General features: G+C 36.9%; 2 protein-coding genes across 3 annotated transcripts; one reads left to right on the forward strand and one right to left on the reverse strand.

The window, feature by feature from the left end:
- The first annotated feature begins 1,252 nt into the window (after positions 1-1,252).
- On the forward strand, positions 1,253-7,673 carry LOC140973398 (tryptophan synthase alpha chain-like). Its single transcript, XM_073436148.1, has 9 exons — positions 1,253-1,519; positions 1,858-2,004; positions 2,129-2,194; positions 5,823-5,931; positions 6,252-6,328; positions 6,682-6,759; positions 7,015-7,092; positions 7,209-7,268; positions 7,355-7,673. Exons 1-9 carry the CDS (start codon positions 1,331-1,333, stop codon positions 7,487-7,489), a joined length of 939 nt encoding a protein of 312 aa, XP_073292249.1. The 5' UTR covers positions 1,253-1,330; the 3' UTR covers positions 7,490-7,673.
- Positions 7,674-8,163: 490 nt separating this feature from the next.
- On the reverse strand, positions 8,164-17,235 carry LOC140973399 (uncharacterized). 2 transcript variants are annotated; one of them, XM_073436149.1, is made up of 16 exons: positions 16,872-17,235; positions 16,010-16,112; positions 15,683-15,752; positions 15,555-15,593; positions 15,352-15,469; positions 15,185-15,242; positions 11,628-11,825; positions 11,454-11,514; positions 11,189-11,248; positions 11,076-11,095; positions 10,932-10,997; positions 9,983-10,150; positions 9,321-9,578; positions 9,036-9,248; positions 8,690-8,961; positions 8,164-8,559 (listed from the first exon to the last, which is right to left on the reverse strand). In XM_073436149.1, exons 1-16 carry the CDS (start codon positions 16,958-16,960, stop codon positions 8,427-8,429), a joined length of 1,926 nt encoding a protein of 641 aa, XP_073292250.1. In that variant the 5' UTR covers positions 16,961-17,235; the 3' UTR covers positions 8,164-8,426. The 2 variants fall into 2 exon arrangements, with proteins under 2 accessions (XP_073292250.1, XP_073292251.1); XM_073436150.1 differs by lacking the exons at positions 15,683-15,752; positions 16,872-17,235 and having other exon boundaries at positions 16,010-16,113.
- Between the last annotated feature and the right edge of the window lie 2,052 nt (positions 17,236-19,287).

The following is a 19,287-nucleotide window of genomic DNA, read 5'->3' on the forward strand; positions in this document are numbered from 1 at the left end:
GATGCCGTTATACTGTCAAAATGTACCGAGAGTGAATATTGATCCTTACATGTCTTACATGGAATGATATGTTAATATTGTGCTACTCGATATTGTCATTTCAGATTGGTATTGACAGCTTCGGCATCGAGACTTCATTTGAAACCGATAGAAGAACAAACAACTGTTTCAACTGAACAATAAAAGGTATAAATCAATGTTGAACCGGGAAGATATAAGTCGAGTTAGATCTGACTTGGGTTTCCCTAAATCACATACTTATTTGATTGCATTGATGTTTGCAAGTTATGAGATTGATATGCTTAGTCTATTGAGTTATAGCAAAGCATGTATTGAGTCAGGGCGGAGGTGCCTAGTCAATGGCGGAGGTGCCAAGTCTTTGGCGGATATGTCAAGACACTGGATGCTTGGGTTATATCGATGTTGCGTAGGAGCGGATCGGATTCTACTGCGGAGATTCGGTATCTTATGCCAATGTCCAGGAAGCGGGATCCCTAGATTAGAAATGAGTTGAGTCTGAGATATCGAGTTACGAGTTTATTTATAGTTTTATATTGATTCATGTCTTTCAGATTAGGATACATGTTATTGATATTTGTTGCATGTTTTTATATCGATTCATATGATTGCATGTACACATGGTTTATACAGGGAATATTATTTTCACCGGAGTTATCCGGCTGTTGTTGTGTCTGTATGTGTGCATGACAACAAGTGGGACATGATCAGGGTCAAGAAGAATATGAGAGAACAAGATTAGTGTGGAGATTCGGACCCAGCAGTAGAATAGGTTTCATCACTTGATATGTAGTTGTTGAACCCTAGTTTGATATGGATCTATGTTGTACAAGACTTGTACTTTTAACTTGTGATATGTATATCAGATTGATTACATTATGTTCCGCAGGGTATTTTAAAAAAAAAATTTTAGACCCAATGTAGTTAATTGATCCAATTATTCCCAAGAATGATTAAGAAATGAATCAGCGTCCGAGTCTCCACATTTGATGATACACGAAAAATTATATATATTAATAAGAATATAAACGAAAACAATTTTCTTCTGTGTTATATTTCATTTCATTCAAATAATCTAAAGAAATAATTATTTCAAAAAATAGTCCATAGGTTTAAATTACTCTGCTCTGAAACGGCTTCTTGGACAGGAGGAAATTGATCTCCATTCTATCAAAAAAGAAAAGGAAAATAAATGCAAAATGTATATTTGGAAAACGAAATTTGAACTGTTTTCTTAAATTATATTATTTCCTCGTCCTGGAACCCTTTAGTAGCAGTCGGAGTAGCGTGTAAGAAGAATGAAAGCGGATTGATGGCTGCGGCGGCGATTGGAACCTGCTCCCTCCAACTAAAGAACAATCGGAGTATCTCCGACCGCCGTTCTTCTCTCTTTTCTTCAAAGAAGAAATCACTCAAGCCTAGGCCCATAATGGCCACCATCGTGTCTTCCCCAACTTTGGGGATATCCGAAACTTTTTCCAGATTAAGGGAGCGAGGAAAAGTGAGCATTTGGGTTCTTTTGTCAATTAACTTGTTTTTTTTTTTTTTTTTTGCTACACCTAACCCCGTTTGAGCATCAGGATCACTGTTAAATGTGTTTTGTGTTACTGCTGGGATGGCGAATTATTGGTGATTCCGTTCATTGTGCAGAAGTGAAAACATCTTAAAATGGTTTTCTTGAATAAGTCAACCTCGATATTCTTTCAAAAATTTAGTCCATGGTCACGCTGGCATATATTGTTCCTAAAGATTTCGATTTTAAATAGTGTGCGCGCTTGTGTTTGTCTCTGTCCATTTTTTTAAATAGATTATTTATTTGTATTCTTTTTGGTGGGAAAGGTGGCGTTAATCCCATACATTACAGCCGGTGATCCTGACCTTTCAACCACTGCAGCAGCACTGAAGGTCCTCGACTCCTGTGGCTCAGACATCATTGAATTAGGAATGCCTTATTCAGACCCTTTGGCCGATGGTCCTGTTATACAGGTTTGATAATGTGGTGGCTTGTAGTCTTAGTACAACATTTTTTTGATGTGAAGCTTGAAGAATCTTGACATGACAATTTTATTATGTCTGATTGGTACCAATTCATTTTCATCTTCTTTCACAGGCAGCTGCCACACGATCATTAGCGAGAGGAACCAACTTCGAGAAAATCATTGCAATGTTGAAGGAAGTAAGTGTTTTTCTAATTTTAACTGGGTGTGAGACCACAAGTGATGCTAATTTGATATGTCAATGAAGTTGGGCTACAATATTATGTTTCACATCTTGTTACGCATCTTAATATTATCACGGACTTTAAATTGTTGGGCCTGCTTTGTGTATTGGAAGGATCTAGAAATGAGAATGGTAAATAAAGTGTGATGGAGGGGAGGGTTCAGGATTTGGTTATTCTGTTATTTTGGGGTTTTGAGAGAAAATACTAGCATAGGCTAGGGGAGAGGAGTGATCCTCTTGTTGTCTTTGGGTTTGTTTCAATCTTCATTTCTTCTTCTTGTTTGGCTCTTGTCTATCTTTTCTGCGATATTATTTGTGGATCGTAACAAGTGGTCCCCGAATTGCCGGATTTGATGGAGGGAGAAAACATGACAACCAGAAGTGGAAAAATTGGAAGGATTACAGAAGACACTGTTTGTTGGACATAGGAGGACAAATAAAATTCATCTACCAATCTATCGGGTCCTTCCTGGAATTGAAACCCTTTGTGGAACAGTATATAAATGGGAAGAGTCTGGGGAAGAATCGGCCTCTATGCAACCGACAACATGATGAATCACCACCTCAAGGGAAGAAATCGGAGGAAAAAGAATCATGCAAGGAAAAGTGAGCTGAAGCAGAAGATTTGATTAGTAGAAGGGGATATCAAAGCACTGGCTCCGAGGGAGTTAAATCCATGATGTGATAGACCCTGGTTTGATGTGATAGACCCAATTGGAAAGTCAATTAAGGTTGAAAATTTAAAAAGAAATTCCATACAGAGGTTGCAAGTTTCTGACGGAGAAATTAATCAAAAGATTAGGTCGGAATGCGACTAAAATTCTCATGAGGGCTGGGCACCATGGAGTCAGAAAGCTGACAACCCAAGAGTTTGACGAAAAATACCCAAGAGTTTGACGAAAAATACAAGGGCTATTAGGCTGAGGATTGATTTTTGGAAAGAAGAGGAAGCACATGGCGCAATTACAATTATTAGGGTTAGGGATTTGAGACATGAGATCGAGCTGCAATTTGTAGAGAATGTGTTTTTCATTGGCAGCCGAAAAGAGACGGGGCATACGCAGTGGGTTGTGGAGGAGGAAGAATGCATGAGTTAATACTTTTTGTGGACCTTAATTGTAGAGAAAAGAGCCCATAAGAATACAAGATCGGCCCAAATAGTTAGCTTTGGGCAATTAAATCAAAACAAGGAGAGCATGTTAATTTGTCTCCTAACGCACGAAGAGGGAGGGATAGGGACAAGTTGGTTGCAAATGACAACGGGAGATAAATTAGATAATCACCCAAAGCCAGGGGCTCACACCAAAAGGGCAGCGTCCACTGTGGAAACTGGCTTGAGCAGGCGGGCAATAAAACCAGAAAGACGAAAACCCTGGCCCAGATAATTTAAAGAAGAAGAGTAAAATGGCAAGGTGTTGAAGAAATTGAGGCAGAGCTGTCTGAACAGGAGTGGAAGGAGCTCGGAGAGACAGAACTAAAAGGTGAAAGAGCGGAAGATTCCAAATCCAAGTTCATGAGGCAATTGCTAGATTTGGTGGAGAGTGCAAGAAAATCACGTGACCTTGCTGTTAATTTGATACGGTCAGGGGGAGCTGAACCAGCAGCTATGGAGGGTGGAGGTGAGGCAAGCACAAAAACAGAAAAGTTCAGAGGAGGCTGGTATTGAAAAGGTACCCGCCTAAACAAGTTGGTAGTAAGGCAGTTTTCATAATATCTGTCGATACTGCTATTGAACACTCTCAAAGAAAAGTAATCATTCTGGTGCTTGTTGAACTTCAGTTTTTAGTGTCAAACTTGGTCGCATGTTGCATTCCCTACGCATCTATAATGAGAAGAAATCAGTATCTGCATTATCTCAAGCTGTGTTACTTCTGCAACAATTTGCTAAGTGGTTAGGTTCATCCAGGGTTGAGTACATAAAAGAACTAGAGCCCATTCCTGAATTTGAAATATATAATGAAACAGGATACTTCCTGCAGAAAATACATCAAACCTACCTACAAAATTTTGTGAAGAGACGTCACTACGTTCCACCAAGATTGCTTCATTGCAGTCTGAAAGTGTTGCATAGGAATAGTGGGTCAAGTGAGGTCTTTTTCAGAGAGGAAACCATGACAATGATTTCAAAAATGCATATGGGCATTTGGACAATGAAACTGTCCATGTTACTTGGAATATTGTTCCATTGTGCAACATAGATAACACAATCAATCTAGGTGCGATTGTTTCTGATTTTATATCCTAGATTGGGTTGTTCATCCCCATCAGGCATTCGATCTTCAAGACGAGTATTCTGTACCTGTCTTTGGAATTACTATTGGCATGGCAGAGACAACCTGTATCAATAAGGGCCTGAAGAAGAAGCTCTTCTAGTCCTTATGAGGCTTTTAAAGAAGTATCTAATGTATAATTCTGTTGAGATGGATGACCTGGCAGTCCAAGTGACGAGAAGAATTATTTCAACTGAAACGGATCAACGGGCCTTGGGGCAATTGGATTCTTATGAGAGCTCTCTTGTTGAGGTCCACTCAGAAGGTGCTATTTTTGACCTTACGAGGACTCATTTCCATTAAATGAAGAAAATTCAAGACCGAATCAATTTCTACTAACAACTCAAATGTGAGGACAACTTTGGATAGAGCATTTGATGCATGGATCTGTCCAGTTGTATATTTGGTGATAGGCAATTGCAATGACCTCATTCTAAGATTATGTGAACCCATTGTGCTGGTTAAATCAGACGTTTTTTATTATCATACATTATTGTTGATGTAGCTGGAAGAACGGGTTTAGATGTGTTTACAAACTATTCTCTTTGAAGGATGGCTCTCAGGTTCTTGCAAATTTCGCGTCCACTCCAGTAGTTTCCGGAATAGAAGTTGATGTTGGATGGGCATGTTTTGCTTATGAGCTTGACCTTTCTATTGTTAAGACATCTAGAAATCTCGGTTTCCCAATCCTTTCATTGGAAAAGCTTCAGCCCAACAATTTTTCAGACTGCCAATCTCAATTTCTCAAAGCAGTGATGATCATGTATATAGGGAAGAAGAAAACTGGGCTGAACTCGTAGAAGTTCGAGTTTCAAAGGACAAGGCTGATTTTCAAGAAGACGGTATTGTTACGGATCTTAATACTATCATGGGCCTTAAATTGTTGGGCCTGCTTTGTGTATTGGAAAGATCTAGAAACGAGAGTGGTAAATAAAATGTGAGGGAGGGGAGAGTTTAGGATTCATTCAGTTATTCTGTTAATTTGAGGTTTAAAATACTAGCATAGGCTAAGGGAGAGTTGTTTTGGTCCTCTTGTACAGAGAGTTGTCTTTGGGTCTGTTTCAATTTCATATCAGTTAATATAATTTTAGTGTCAATTTCTTCTTCTTGTTTGGCTCTTGTGTATCTTGTCTGCGATAATATTTCTGGATCGTTACACATCTTAGGTAATTTCCCCACGGGTTCTTTGTGAAACCTATTCTTTTGATTTTGTCCACAACATTTTATTTTATTAGCAGAATAGCATCCGTAGCTGACTTTTAGCTTATTCTTGGTGACTTCATTTCCTAATTTAAGTTTTTTGTTACATCACAGGTGGTACCTCAATTGGCTTGTCCGATTGCACTATTTTCGTATTATAACCCAATACTCAAGCGTGGTGTGGAGGAATTCATGACTACATTGCAAGATACCGGAATACATGGTAATAGCGTTCACTTTGCATTCTTTTCCGTTTCACCATATCACGACACTCATTTAGCCTGTTTGCCAAACTTGGAAACTTTCTTCTAATCGGTTAAATCTTTGTAACCAAAAGCCTTGCGCGGTGCCTTGTGTAACCAAAACAATGATGTATTTTGTGCTTGATTACTCATGAATTCCTCACCTTCATTTTCTACTTCATAAAATGTAACTACTCTGTGCATGTTTAGTTTGGCTTTGCCTCTGTTACATTTCTTTTGCTTCATACCCAGCCTATTTATTATTACTTTCTTATATAAAAAATGGGGATTTTGTTTTCAGGGCTTGTTGTTCCCGATGTCCCTCTGGAAGAGACAGAGATATTGAGGAAGGGAACTGCCAACAAAAATATTGAGCTGGTTGACCTCTACCATCAACGAATTTCTTGCTGACTTGATTTTATTAATTCAAATGGTTATTTTTGTATCTCAGAAGTTTCCTTTTGGATGATGCTGTACAATAGAGTTGGGTCTGGAGTTGTAGAAGGAATGTCCTGAGAGAATTGAAACACAAGTGAAATAGTACTGCTACTAAAAAGTTTCAACAAAATTCTTGGACATTTTTTTGCTATGCTGTACCTTAGGAAACAATTTGTCTTAATACTATTGCTGTATCGAGTCATCAAGCAATTTCCAAAAATGCCCTTTTGGCCACAGTTAGCCATTTGCTTTTGGGGGCTTATCCAATGATCCATTTGAGCCTGCTATTTCAGGTACTGCTTACCACTCCAACAACTCCTACAGGACGAATGAAAGCCATTGTTGAAGCTTCAGAAGGATTTGTCTATCTTGTAAGATTCATTTCTTTTGATTTTAATTTTTGTTTTCTTTTCGAGTTTTGGGTGGTTAGTGGTGGAAAGAGTAATCTTGTGAAGTATGCTTCCGATTTTCTCGTTCAACCACAGCCATTTCTGTGTCAATGCAGCATTGACAGTGTGCAAAGAAATAGCATCTGGGTATTGCCACCACGAGAACTCAACATATTCTTTTTCAAAAATACAGATGCAGCCATAATTTTCGTTCTTTTTAAACTTATCTTCGAATAGGTGAGCACAGTGGGAGTCACTGGAACACGAGCGTCTGTTAGTTCAAAAGTGGAGTCTCTCCTAAAAGAAATTAAAGAGGTAAGAATTTGTAGTACCTTACCTTTTTATTATCGAACATAAATACATTTCATAGTTTATCGTTGTGTTTTTTATGGTAAAGTCTTTTCTATGTTTATGACTTATCTTTTTCACAGGCGACAAGCAAGCCGGTAGCGGTTGGTTTTGGCATATCAAAACCAGAACATGTTAAACAGGTTCGAATTGGTTGGTCAAAATCATAGTTAAACATCAATTACTATCTATTTTCATGTATTTAAATGTTTTATGTTGATTGTTTCAGGTGGCCGGATGGGGAGCAGATGGCGTGATTGTTGGTAGTGCTATGGTAAAACTATTGGGTGAAGCAAAATCTCCTGAAGAAGGATTAAAAGAACTGGAATTGTTCACCAAAAACTTAAAATCTGCACTGTTGTGATGTGTTTGTCGTAGTTCTGCCTTTGTACCTTAAATAAAGCCTTTCAGCATCGAGCAGAATTGGATGCAACAATTGATTTGGCCTTCGGGAGAATGGTGGTTATGCTTTTCAGATAATTAAATGCATTTTTTGTATAATAAATATATTCAAAATCTTTCAGCAATTGATACCTATCATTTATCCATGCTGGCTGTTTGATGTTTGACCCCATCATTTGTACAACACATGGAGAGTATTCAGTTGCCATAGCCAAAAGAATGAATATTCACTGGATTATTTGCATTGTTCTTCTTGTTAGCTCGTGTAAAAATAATTCTGGTAACGAAAGGAAAACAAAGTGACCTACGTGAACCTGATGCAATAAGACAAATTTCTTTGGCGATGCTCTTTCAGAAATATGGTATTTTTTAACTTTAATCCTCCGGCTTTCATTTTATGTTCCTTTTCATCGTAATGAATATTCATGTCATTTGCATCCATCCGAGGAATCATGAAATGAAAACCTGTGATTGATTTCAAATGATTTAATCCAAATGCACTCGTTGATAGAAACCAATAAAAGAGATGGTGGAAGACTAAACATTTTACTCTTGATCATAGTTTGTCGACATTGTTAATGAGTAAATCTATCCAGGCTCTGAATATCACTCTCTTGTCACCATCCAAAGACAAACATCACCCTACAATCTAAATACTATATATGAAACAACCTAAGAGTAAACTGTATCATTAAACCAAACCATTCTGCCTGCATCCCCAAGTGAACATGATCGTCTGGATATAGCTGTACAATTGATACAACTGTTACAACATAAAAGGTTTCTCTTCAACCTGCAACGTCAACGTAATAGACCACGTATGCTTTGTGTCAAAATTTAAAGCGCGGTGAGGTTTTGATTGATAGAATACGAGTTTACGTATCATAAATATATTTCTTCTATTCTGATCTTCGACTGTCTTTCTGATTATTGTATAGGGGTAGCATCCATCGTGAACCGTGCTTTCTCTTCCCATAACATCGCCAGTAGAGCACCAATAATGCAGCTATTACCACAAGAGGGATCACCCATCTGTTGGGAAACACAATCATTCAGCACAAGAGTTCAAGTAAAATAATTGTAAGCAATCGATAAGACCGGAAAACTGAAAAGTAACCCATTTTGGTTTACCGTGTTAATAAAAACTCTATTTTATTGATACCTGTCTAAATCAAGAATAGGGCTGTACACCAGAGTTTCCCAAGTCCCCACAATAACATGCCATACTGGATTGTAATAAAGAGATTCTGCAGACCAAAACAACCTTGTATATGTCTCTAAGAATATAAACATCATCCAGGCTCCAATCTCAACCAAGATAAATTTAATGATAAATCGGCCAACCACCACCATAACAAGGGCGAAAGCCACCAGCCAATTGAAGAGCCTGTGATTGTATTCTTTGATAAATAGAGATTTTGACTTCCCCAACATCTGCATTTACAAGCTGCGTGTTACAAAGATACCATCAGGAAATTAAATATCAAAATATCAACAAAATCACAAACCTTCATCATCCGCAGCTCATAGCTGCTTTTAGAAGGCCCGACACATTCTCTTTCGAAGCTTTGGTTGCAATGAAGAAATCCTGCATTGAATTTAGCCATCGATGGCAGTCTGAGGACTTGGAGTTGGTCCATTTTGTCCTCACATCTTGCATAAAGAGCCTCACAGAGTTTCGAGGATTGATATTCATTTGACAATATAAAATTCTTGTGTACCTGAGTAGATAGATAAATTAGAACGATTTTGTAAAAACCCCAGTCATCAGATTCTTGTTCCAGAAATCATACCTCCTCTATTGCTTCAACCAACTTCTCAGCGGATCTTTTTGCGTGGTAGCGTCCAAAATGTTGCTCATCGAAAGCTTTCATAGCCACTTTCTTGGAATCCCCATGGCCTTGTTGCAGCGACTCTTCTGATGTGGGTAAACCCAGATAACTCATATGTTCTTGGTAAAGTTTCAAACAACGCTCCAGTATACCCTTGTTAAATAACTCCACAAGGAATCCAGTAGATGGAATCTCCCCTTTATTTATGGCCTCTAGAATCTGGGATATAGAATCATCATTTATAAAAAGGAGTCTCAAAGAGGCAAGGCCATTATCTACTGGATAAATCATACTAACATTTGATTTACAACTAAAATCCTAAATTGGATTCATTTGACATTTAAATCCATCACATATCATATGGAACTGAACGCATATATTATCCAACCGCATCTTTAGCCATTACTCAGGTGGAAATTTTACCAAGAATAGTTTAGACCTTTGAGCAATAAATTGAATTGTCCCTACCAAAAGAAAACAATTATTTAACTCTTGACCAGTTACAATTGATTACATTGCTGGTTTTCTGAACCATTACACAATCAAATTAGCACAAATTGGCCATAAAATCCAGGAAAGGAGGCTACATGAGTAACATCATGAATGGATTAGAAAGTTTTTACCTGTCCAAGAAAAGATACAAACTCCTTTCCATTGAGAGGTTTGCCCTGGACAATCTTTGGACGGATGATAGAAGAAACAACTTCTTTCAATTCTTCCCTCTTCTTCACATAAATAGGATCAAGCTCATCATCCTTCATGTCACAAAGCTTTGTGCGTTGCAGATGAGGCTGTACCAATATTCAGATTGAGCTACTATTTTATGTTGAGATTATATGAACACGTGTGTAATGAAAGTAATGACCTATAAGGAAAAGTCTTGTCGAGAAAAAAATCCATTATATGAATGCTAATTAACTAGCAGGGCTCACTTCATACAGGCACATATATTTCTAACTTGAGTCACACGAAATATACTGTTAAGATCTTTTAGTACAACAAAACCAAAAATTCACAATGAAAAATCTCGCCTATCGAGTTAAAAAAAAAATAAAAAAATTTCTTCCATATCCAATAAATGTAACATTTTCCTGATTAAATTTAAGCCTTGTGTGGATATTGCTTGTTTAACAGTTAGATAATTCTGATGCTAATACATTGTCATGAAAAAAGAAGAATGCAGACATGAAAGAAAAACAAGATTCTAGAACACCATGCCAACACAATTATCTATGTCAACAAAGTTTATAGCCAATGACAGAATGAACAGAAAAGTCTGCAGTAGCCTGCATCAGTTATTCGCTATCTTAAACTATTTGACATATTTATTTCTTTTACATAAATAAATAGAAAAATAAGCCGAGTTCAAAATTAACGGACGATAAATATTATGTAAACGAAGGAAGACCATCCTATGTTTCTTTCCATTTCAGCTCGAGCATGCTATTTCACTCTTAAAAAAATGCATATATTTCTGCAAGTAAAAGTATTACATGTTACAAGTGAGCATTGCAACAGCATCTTACACCAAGAAACACAAAGTTGAAACATAGAGTAGTAAAAAATGCAGACCTGGGGTAAGCTGAAGGCGGTGCTGTTTCCGCCCATGATAGCTAAAGAATCACGGATTCGGTTCACCTGAAAATAAAATCCAAAACCTGATACACGTATTTAGCATAAAATAATCATTATCACACTGTTAGAGGATTTACATACCTGATCAATATTCTTGTCCCCTGTTCAAATTCAAACTCGCCATTAATAATATTATCAAACAAATTCTTAGCAAATAAGTGCCAAATTGCCTACGCAAGCAAAGAAAAACTCACCATCAGTATTAGGGACTCTTTGGAGAGCCTCGTGGACCATTTCTTGCACTGACTTTCCTTCTAATAGTGCCAACAAAGAGTATCAAGTTCAGAAATTGGTAAAACAGTCAGAAGAGTAGCATAAAGGGGATAATATTACAAGGACTTCCAATGACAAAAAGAAGTTCATGCAAAGTAAATTGAGTGTTGGTGGGAAACAGCTGGTTGACTATTAAGTGCCTAAAACTTCTATAAATGAATACCATAGTTTTGTAGGAAAACCTACGAAGAAAATCGCGCTGGATTAGCCATAACAACTTAGCAGGTTCAAAAGCCACATCTTCTCCCTGCAGAAATAATATATTAAACCTTTAGCATCTCATCTTTTCCTTTTTGTTTGTTTTAGGTGAAATAATTATGAAAACATAATGAAAGGAGAAAAAAGAAATGGGCAAATTACCTTCACTCTGTTCCGAATGCATATGAAAGAAACAACAAATAACAAAGAAACATCATCAGAATAAATCAAGTTGAGATGCAAAGTTAAAGCTGATAGGCACCAAATGTTGATCAAGTGAGATGTCAATACAAACCTTCCATAAAATTCTTCGGCAAGCTCAACCGCAAATGACAGCCGAGACACATCTGCTTCACGTATCTAAGCTTAAAACAATAAGAAAAGTTGCCAAAGTAAATAAGTTTTAACATCTAAAAACAAGTGGTCGTAGATTTTTTTTTCAAGTGAACGGAGCAACAGGCATAGAGAGACATGCCGAGGAATTTAGAGGTGGCATGCAGAGTAATTGTTGAGTTTTTTTAGCAGTAGAAATATAGTGAAATAGAACACAACACAACATAGGACATACATGATTCAGTGATAGTAGCCCACATCTACGAAAAAATAAGAACCGTCAAAACAGACTAAAGGGCCTAGCCGAATTTTGTTATAAAATGGCGGGTTGCGGGCCAACATGCCTAAATGTTGAGGGCCAACCCGCCATTTGGGGAAGCTAGGAAATTGCCAACCCCTCCCGCATATTTGGTGGGGCAGGTCTAGTTCATTTTGACGGCTCTAGACCATAGTTGTCAAAAGCGAGCGCTTCGTCTTAAGCACAAAGTGCCACGAAGCGCGAGCCCTGCCTCCTCAGTCCTCACCGCCTCTCGTCTGACTCGATGCCGCCACCGCATCTTCTGCCCTACCAAGGGTAAGAAACTAAGAACTCGTCTCTTCTGTTAGTTTACTTTTTTATTGTCTTGTTTAACTTTTTTTTTCAATTTATTGATTGATTATTATGATTTTCAGTTGGTTTAAGTCTTATTCATGTCAAATACAACTACCCCATCAAATCAAAAGGATATCGCTTGGAATTTTGCAACACTTTTGGATCCTAAAAATCCAAATGTTGTGAGTTGTATTTTCACGGTAAAATAACAAATGGCAAGATTTATCGATACATGCTGCATTTAGTTGGGGTATAGAAATGCGAAAGTTTGTATGAAATGCCCCAGACGTGTTAGAGAAAAGTTAGAGAGTTCATGCACAAAAAGAGTAAAATGGAGAATCCGATAGATGAAATATTCCTCATTCTGATGATGATATTGTTGATTTGGAAGAATATAAAGTTGATCTTCAAACTAAAGATCAAAGGGAAACGATCAATACCCAGTTCAAACATCCACTGCACGGTCCAAGGTAAAATATGTAAACAAACAGGGCCTATTGATCTTTATATTTGTTTTATGAAAGATTTTGATGAAATTTCCAAACAAAGATATGTGAAAAATAAAGGTCTATTTGATGAAAATAAAAGGAAATTAAGAGACAATGCGGTTGAGAGATTTACTACATGGATGTATGACGACGGAATTCCTTTCAAAGCCGTTAAATATGTTTTCTTTTCCGGCCTTGTATAGACGCTATTGGGAACTTTGGGTTGGGAAAGAAACCTTCATCATATCATGAAGTCAGAGTTAAGTATTTGAAGAGGAAGTTGACAAATTCAAACTTGCATCTCAAATCCCCAATAAAGATCATGCTAAGCATGGGTACACAATAATGTCGGATGGGTGGACCGATAAAAGAGCAGGACTCTTGTAAAAATTTTGGTAAACGGTCATAAAATAAGCATATTTATTGACTCCATTGATGCTTCAGGTATTCTCACACATATGACAAGATGTTTGAGTTTCTTTCTAAATTTGTGCTTAATTCGAGTTGTATAATGTAAGTTTCAATGTCAATGCTATTTTAATTTTATGTTACTTTCAATTAAGAATTAAATATTTTCAATTTTTTGACTAAATATACTTTCTTCTCAGGTTTGTTTTTTGGAAAACCGATTTTCACCCTTGTGATAGACTCCTTGTACAGCTCATTGTTTAGATTTGTTGCTCGAAAATATATTCAAAATTGTTCCTCGACTCTGAAATTGCATGAGCGGGAATTGGTGGTGAATTGTTATTTTTCCAATAGACCACAAGTATTGAGCATTGTGAGAGAGTTTATTGTACAAAGAGACATGGTAAGAACCACAAAGACACATTTCGCAATTGTTTTTTACTTTAAAGCGGTTTCAAGTACAACAAGCAAATCTAATAAAGATGTTTACATCTGAAAAGTAGGCAAGCAAATAGCCGATTTTCTAAAGAGGCTGGAAAACGCGTGGCAGGAGTGATATTGATGCTTTCTTTTTGGAAAACTATAGTTCTTTGGTGAAAGTATTGAGGTTGGTAGACAGTGAAAAAAAGTCTCATATAGGTTATATTTTTAACCTCACTTGTTCTTCTTCATGTTGTGAACGCAATTGGAGTGTTTTTGAACATGTAAATGAGTTTTTTTTATACATATTAAAATTTATATTATGGACTCGATTTATTATTTTGAAATTTTTTGGTAGATACATTCTAAAAAACAAAATATGTTGTCTCAACACAGAGCTTTGGGGCGAAGATATGTCATTCGAGATAAGATCAATCCTATTTCGTCGTCAGATATAGATGATAGTAATGAACGGTTATTGGGAAAATTGGATGACAGTGATGAAGACAATGATGATAATGATTTTGTCTATGAAGACGAAAATTTATGTTGGAGTGAATCAAGTTTAGTAGCACGAGCGGCTCAGGTTGTTGAAAGTGTGTACGACTTTCGATCTCGACATACATCTACTTCAAAAAAAGCATCATCATCTTATTCAGCAAACAATAAAAAAACAATCTCAGCTCGAACTAATCTTGTAGATGAAGAACTCTAGTGATTGAACTTAAAAAGACGATATTGATTGATACAAATCAAGCGATGTAGCTGATGATGTAGATTAGGAAGATGACGATGAAGATTGTTTTGATATTTGACATTTCATCTTTAACATTTTCAAAGACTTTTGATTTTATTTTTATTTTTTGATAATATTTTGTTTATTGCACTTTTTCCCGTAAAGTGTGCGCTTCGCTTTAAGCTTTACACTTTAAACCCTAGACACTTGAACGTTTTTTTCCGCCTCGCGCTTTTGACAACTACACTCTAGACACGATGAAAATACGATGGGATATCTATGGCAGGAATTATATAACTAGATCAACATAAAACTTTTTCTCGACTACTCAATGCAGGTGTCGAGAGAAAAGGGAAATTGACTGATATACCAAAAAGAATGGTCCTCATCCAGATTAAAAATCAGAGGTAATCTTGACTATGTCCGTGGGAATGAAGAAGAAAATAAAATCAATAGTGTACAGGATTTCGATTACTTAAATGTGTAATAACATTCTAGAGTTTACAATAAAGTGTTCATCAATACCCAGGATTTATTGGACAATTCCAACAATCTTGATCATACGAGCGATTTATATAGCATGTGCATTGCCTTCTATTATATATGTAGATCATGACTTCTATAGTCTCAGGATGGATCACTGTAGGTTTATTTCAAAAACTTTTAAATGGCCAAGATTCATATTAATTCCACACTAATATGATGCAGTAAAAGTGAATTAGAATTTGGGAGAAGAACAAACCGTCTCAGGAAGGTTATATACAAGAACAGAACTCATGACAGTTGCCAGGGCAAAAATCCTGTAAAACAGCCGATCAGAATCGATAAATCCCCAGAAACAATTAAATTAGTAAGAACATACATATTGGTTAATTAGTTTAAAATGAATTACAGCTACTTCAAAATCACCTATCATCATATACATTTGACTTTCCAACACTTTCAAAGCCCTCAGTATCAAGATAGATGACAGAAGTTTTAACTCCACCAATATCCATTTCAACTGGAGTACCCCACACCCATATACCTACATAAACCAGAAAAAATTATGAGCACAGTTTAAAAAACATTGCATCGATCCTCATATAAAAAAAGGAAATTTCAGCATACACCTTTAGTTTTAGTATCACGCATGTGGCCAACACCAAAACCTGTCAAATTCGAACTTCACTATCAGGATTTAGAACACTTGAAAGGAAAAATGAAAGTCATCGTCAGAACAAAATGTGATAAAATGGACCTTCATAACATGAAAGAGACAGAAGCTGGTTAAGTAAAAATGATTTTCCAGATCTATATGGTCCGATAACCTGTAAAAGTACACCACACAATGAGAAGACTTTATGAATAACAAGCATTGCTGAACACACAAACAGATGTGAAAGTGGCATGTGGAAATCCAACTAAATCATGGTAAACAAACATTCTTCAAGCACCAACAACAATAAAACAAACTGCCTACAAATTTTGCTTCGGTCATTCAATCTACCACTTAAAATGTACCCCACACAAAGATACTGTTTCAATATCATGTTTATATGATAATCGTCGTGAATCTAAAGCTTACAGCAACAGCTGCAATAGGGGTTGGGATTCTTTCAATTGCCTCCAAGCCTTCTCTTGAAAGACGAAGTTTTGTATGACCAGGATCGGGTTCTATGATAGGAAACCTGTGCCATTAAATTGCACCATCAATTGAACTGTAAGTATAGAAAGTCAACTGCAAGTAATATTTGGGCACTGGCAGTTGGTACGGATACAGAAAGAAGATACAGCCAAAATAAAACAGGTTAAATGAACAGGACAAAATGTCTTTGGCAATATGCGAACACGCGATATATTATTTATACATAAACAGTAAATACACACATACATGTAACACACATAAAAAAAAGACCTTTCATCTATTGATTGCTAGCTAACGTTCTGATTTTCCTCTGAGAAAATATTTTTGGACTCAGAGAACCATGATGACCTTTGACCTCACTTTTACATCAAACCTTATTTAAATCAAGAATTCGAGAATTCCCCATCAGCGCATCTTCAAAACAAACCAAGGCTCGTGTTCGAATAAAAAAGTGCATGCATCATCGACAAGAAACGTGAAACGGCTAATCAAGGAAGTAAATTAGCATCATCGACAAGAAACGTGACCACGACAGAGGAAAATGGATATAAAAATAAAAATAACAAGCAAAAAGGCACCCACCATTTACCTCCCTTAACATAATAACGAGTGATCAAACCAAAAAAAAATGAAAATTTTCCTAGAATTCATTTTCATCATAAACCAATGAACAGATTTCGAACTAAAAATATACAATGCACCATCAATAATAAACAAGAAAAATCCAAACCAGAGAGCAAATGCACGTAACTGCGGGCACATAAACAGTAACAGAAAAACAAAATCTAAAAAAGGTACTCACGCTTGACGAAAATTTTCAATAGCGAACGAACCAGATACGAGTAAACCAACAAAACAAGAAAAAACCGCAACCGCATTAAAAACCCGCATCTCTGATCCGCCAAATAGCCGTTACATCAAGAATGCACTGCTTCCTTGTGAATGAAATGCACAAGATTGCGCGGGAGAAGAAACCATACCCAGAAAAAAAAAAAGATATTGAATTGAGCGGAAGCAAAAGAGGGGGGATCTCAAGAAGCCATTACTGAGGGAGCAGGTTAAGAAGCGTGGAGAAGCAATAGCAAACAAGATTTGGATCTTGAAAGTGGGAAGACTTTAGGAAGAGCAACGAGTTTTCTTGGTTTGAGGAAGACCACAACGGGCCGCAAAGCAGGGGATTCTTACTCCTCCCTGCAAAACTTCCCTACTGAGATGGGCCCATATATTCAAGCCCAATTGTATTTGGACAGATGAAACTCAACGGCTAACTGGACAAGCTTCGTGCTTCGGAGCCTATATTTATATTTACTTATCCAAAAACAAGAGTTTATGTAGGCCCAGTGTTAGGTCCAGTGTAAAAAGCTGATCTAATTTTTTGTAAAAAAAAAATTGAAGCATGCTTTCTATGCTCGACTCGCACTCACTTCGGGACGAAACATCTCCGCCGCACTCTCCGTTCACCGCACTCTCCGTTCGCTATCATTCCTTCAAAGATCCTCGTTAAGTCGCTAGACTGAACCAAAATCATAGCTCTGTCCATACGTACAAGCAACCATTTGAAGTCCAGGCAATAATTTTGAGGAAAAAAGATCACAAAGTAGTTCAATGTAAGTAAACGATATTTATTTATTCATTTAGTTCGAGTTTGAAAACTAAGGGACTGTATACCATTTTATCTCGACGTTTCTCGTACGTCAACACCCCTGCATTTAAAGCAAAATGCGACTCTAAAGAAAACGTGTTTTATATGAGGTATTTAAGTAAACTGCACGTGTTTCCATAGCAATATTTTATTCTCTGACAGACCTCGGGTTTCCAATTTTCTAATTAAATCAAAGTATCGAAAGATGTAATCTAAAAAGAAAAAAAAAATTAACCATATTTTAACGAATTTTTAAGACTTTTTATTTTTTTTAATAAACAAATATGTTCACTCGCAGTGTTATTTACCAAACCCAAAAAGCAAAAGAAATCTATGTAATTTTGTTTCCATTTCTTTATTTGTTTGTCCACCCCGTAATTTGTTCTGTATATGATGTTTTCTAAACAAAATTTATGTTGGTTTTATATATTCCAAACAAATATCTAATGTAATCACNAAAAAAAAAAAAAAAAAAAAAAAAAAAAAAAAAAAAACAAAGTTATGTAACTAAAAATCAACTTTGACAAGTCAGAACATGAAAAATAGAAAAACATGAGAACTTACTTGATGATTTCCGAATAGATTGGGTGAGCTGAGTGGACAATCTAGCAGACAGAGATGTGTAAGTTCCTTGTAAATATTTTTTACTTGACGGGATGCGCCTGGCATGACGGGATGAGCCCAGGTGGCCTGGCCTGATCGAATGAACCCGGGTGGCCTGGCCTGATCGAATGAACCCGGGTGGCCTGGCCTGACCTGATGGGAAGATCCCGGGTGGGCTGGTCTGATGGGATGGGCACGAGTATCCTAGCATGTGAGTACCCTTAACCGAGTAGGATGAGCTCAGGTTAGACGATCTAAACACACTCAACAAAAAAATGTCAGTGGGGAGTCGAAATGGTTTCCGGTGTAGCAACTTCGACGCTCAAGTCATTACATGATTCACCAAGTAAAGAGATAATTTATTGAATACATTACAATGCAATATCTCATGTACCAAATAAATTAGCAAACTTGAGTATTTATATGGGAGAAGATGACCTCGATTATGGTGTTTGGACATTGTTCCCGATTAGACATATGTCCATGCACTATCCTATGACGGTTGCCCGTGCCTTGTTCTTTGACAATAGACATAGCGAGACATAGTATTCTGGTCTTGTCATGGGCACTGATTGTCACGCTAATGAATTCGAGAAATGTTGGCACATACTGGTGGGCTCATATCCTTACAATCGGCCCAAGTGGAAAGGAAGCCGATCTAGAAAGATCTTTGCCGGTTATTAAGTGAAATGAACTCTAGTCGGACAAGACGAACCCTGGTCGGGAAAGATGAACCCTTTACTTATCTTGGCTAACTTCTACACATGCTCTACTCAGTTTTCCGAGAGCAATTTGGAATCTAATCCTGCTTTGATCTTCTTTTCCTTTCCGAATCCAAAAATGACCCGAGCCTTTCCAGAACATCACCATTACTGAATCATTTTTCTCAGGAAAAAAAATGTACATTTTAGAATTACATTATAATCAGGAGAAGAGATATTCCAAGTACCATTGAATTTATTTGTTCGTAAAT

The sequence above is a fragment of the Primulina huaijiensis genome, chromosome 3, assembly GCF_012295235.1.
Source record: "Primulina huaijiensis isolate GDHJ02 chromosome 3, ASM1229523v2, whole genome shotgun sequence".
Classification (NCBI taxonomy): Eukaryota; Viridiplantae; Streptophyta; class Magnoliopsida; order Lamiales; family Gesneriaceae; genus Primulina; species Primulina huaijiensis.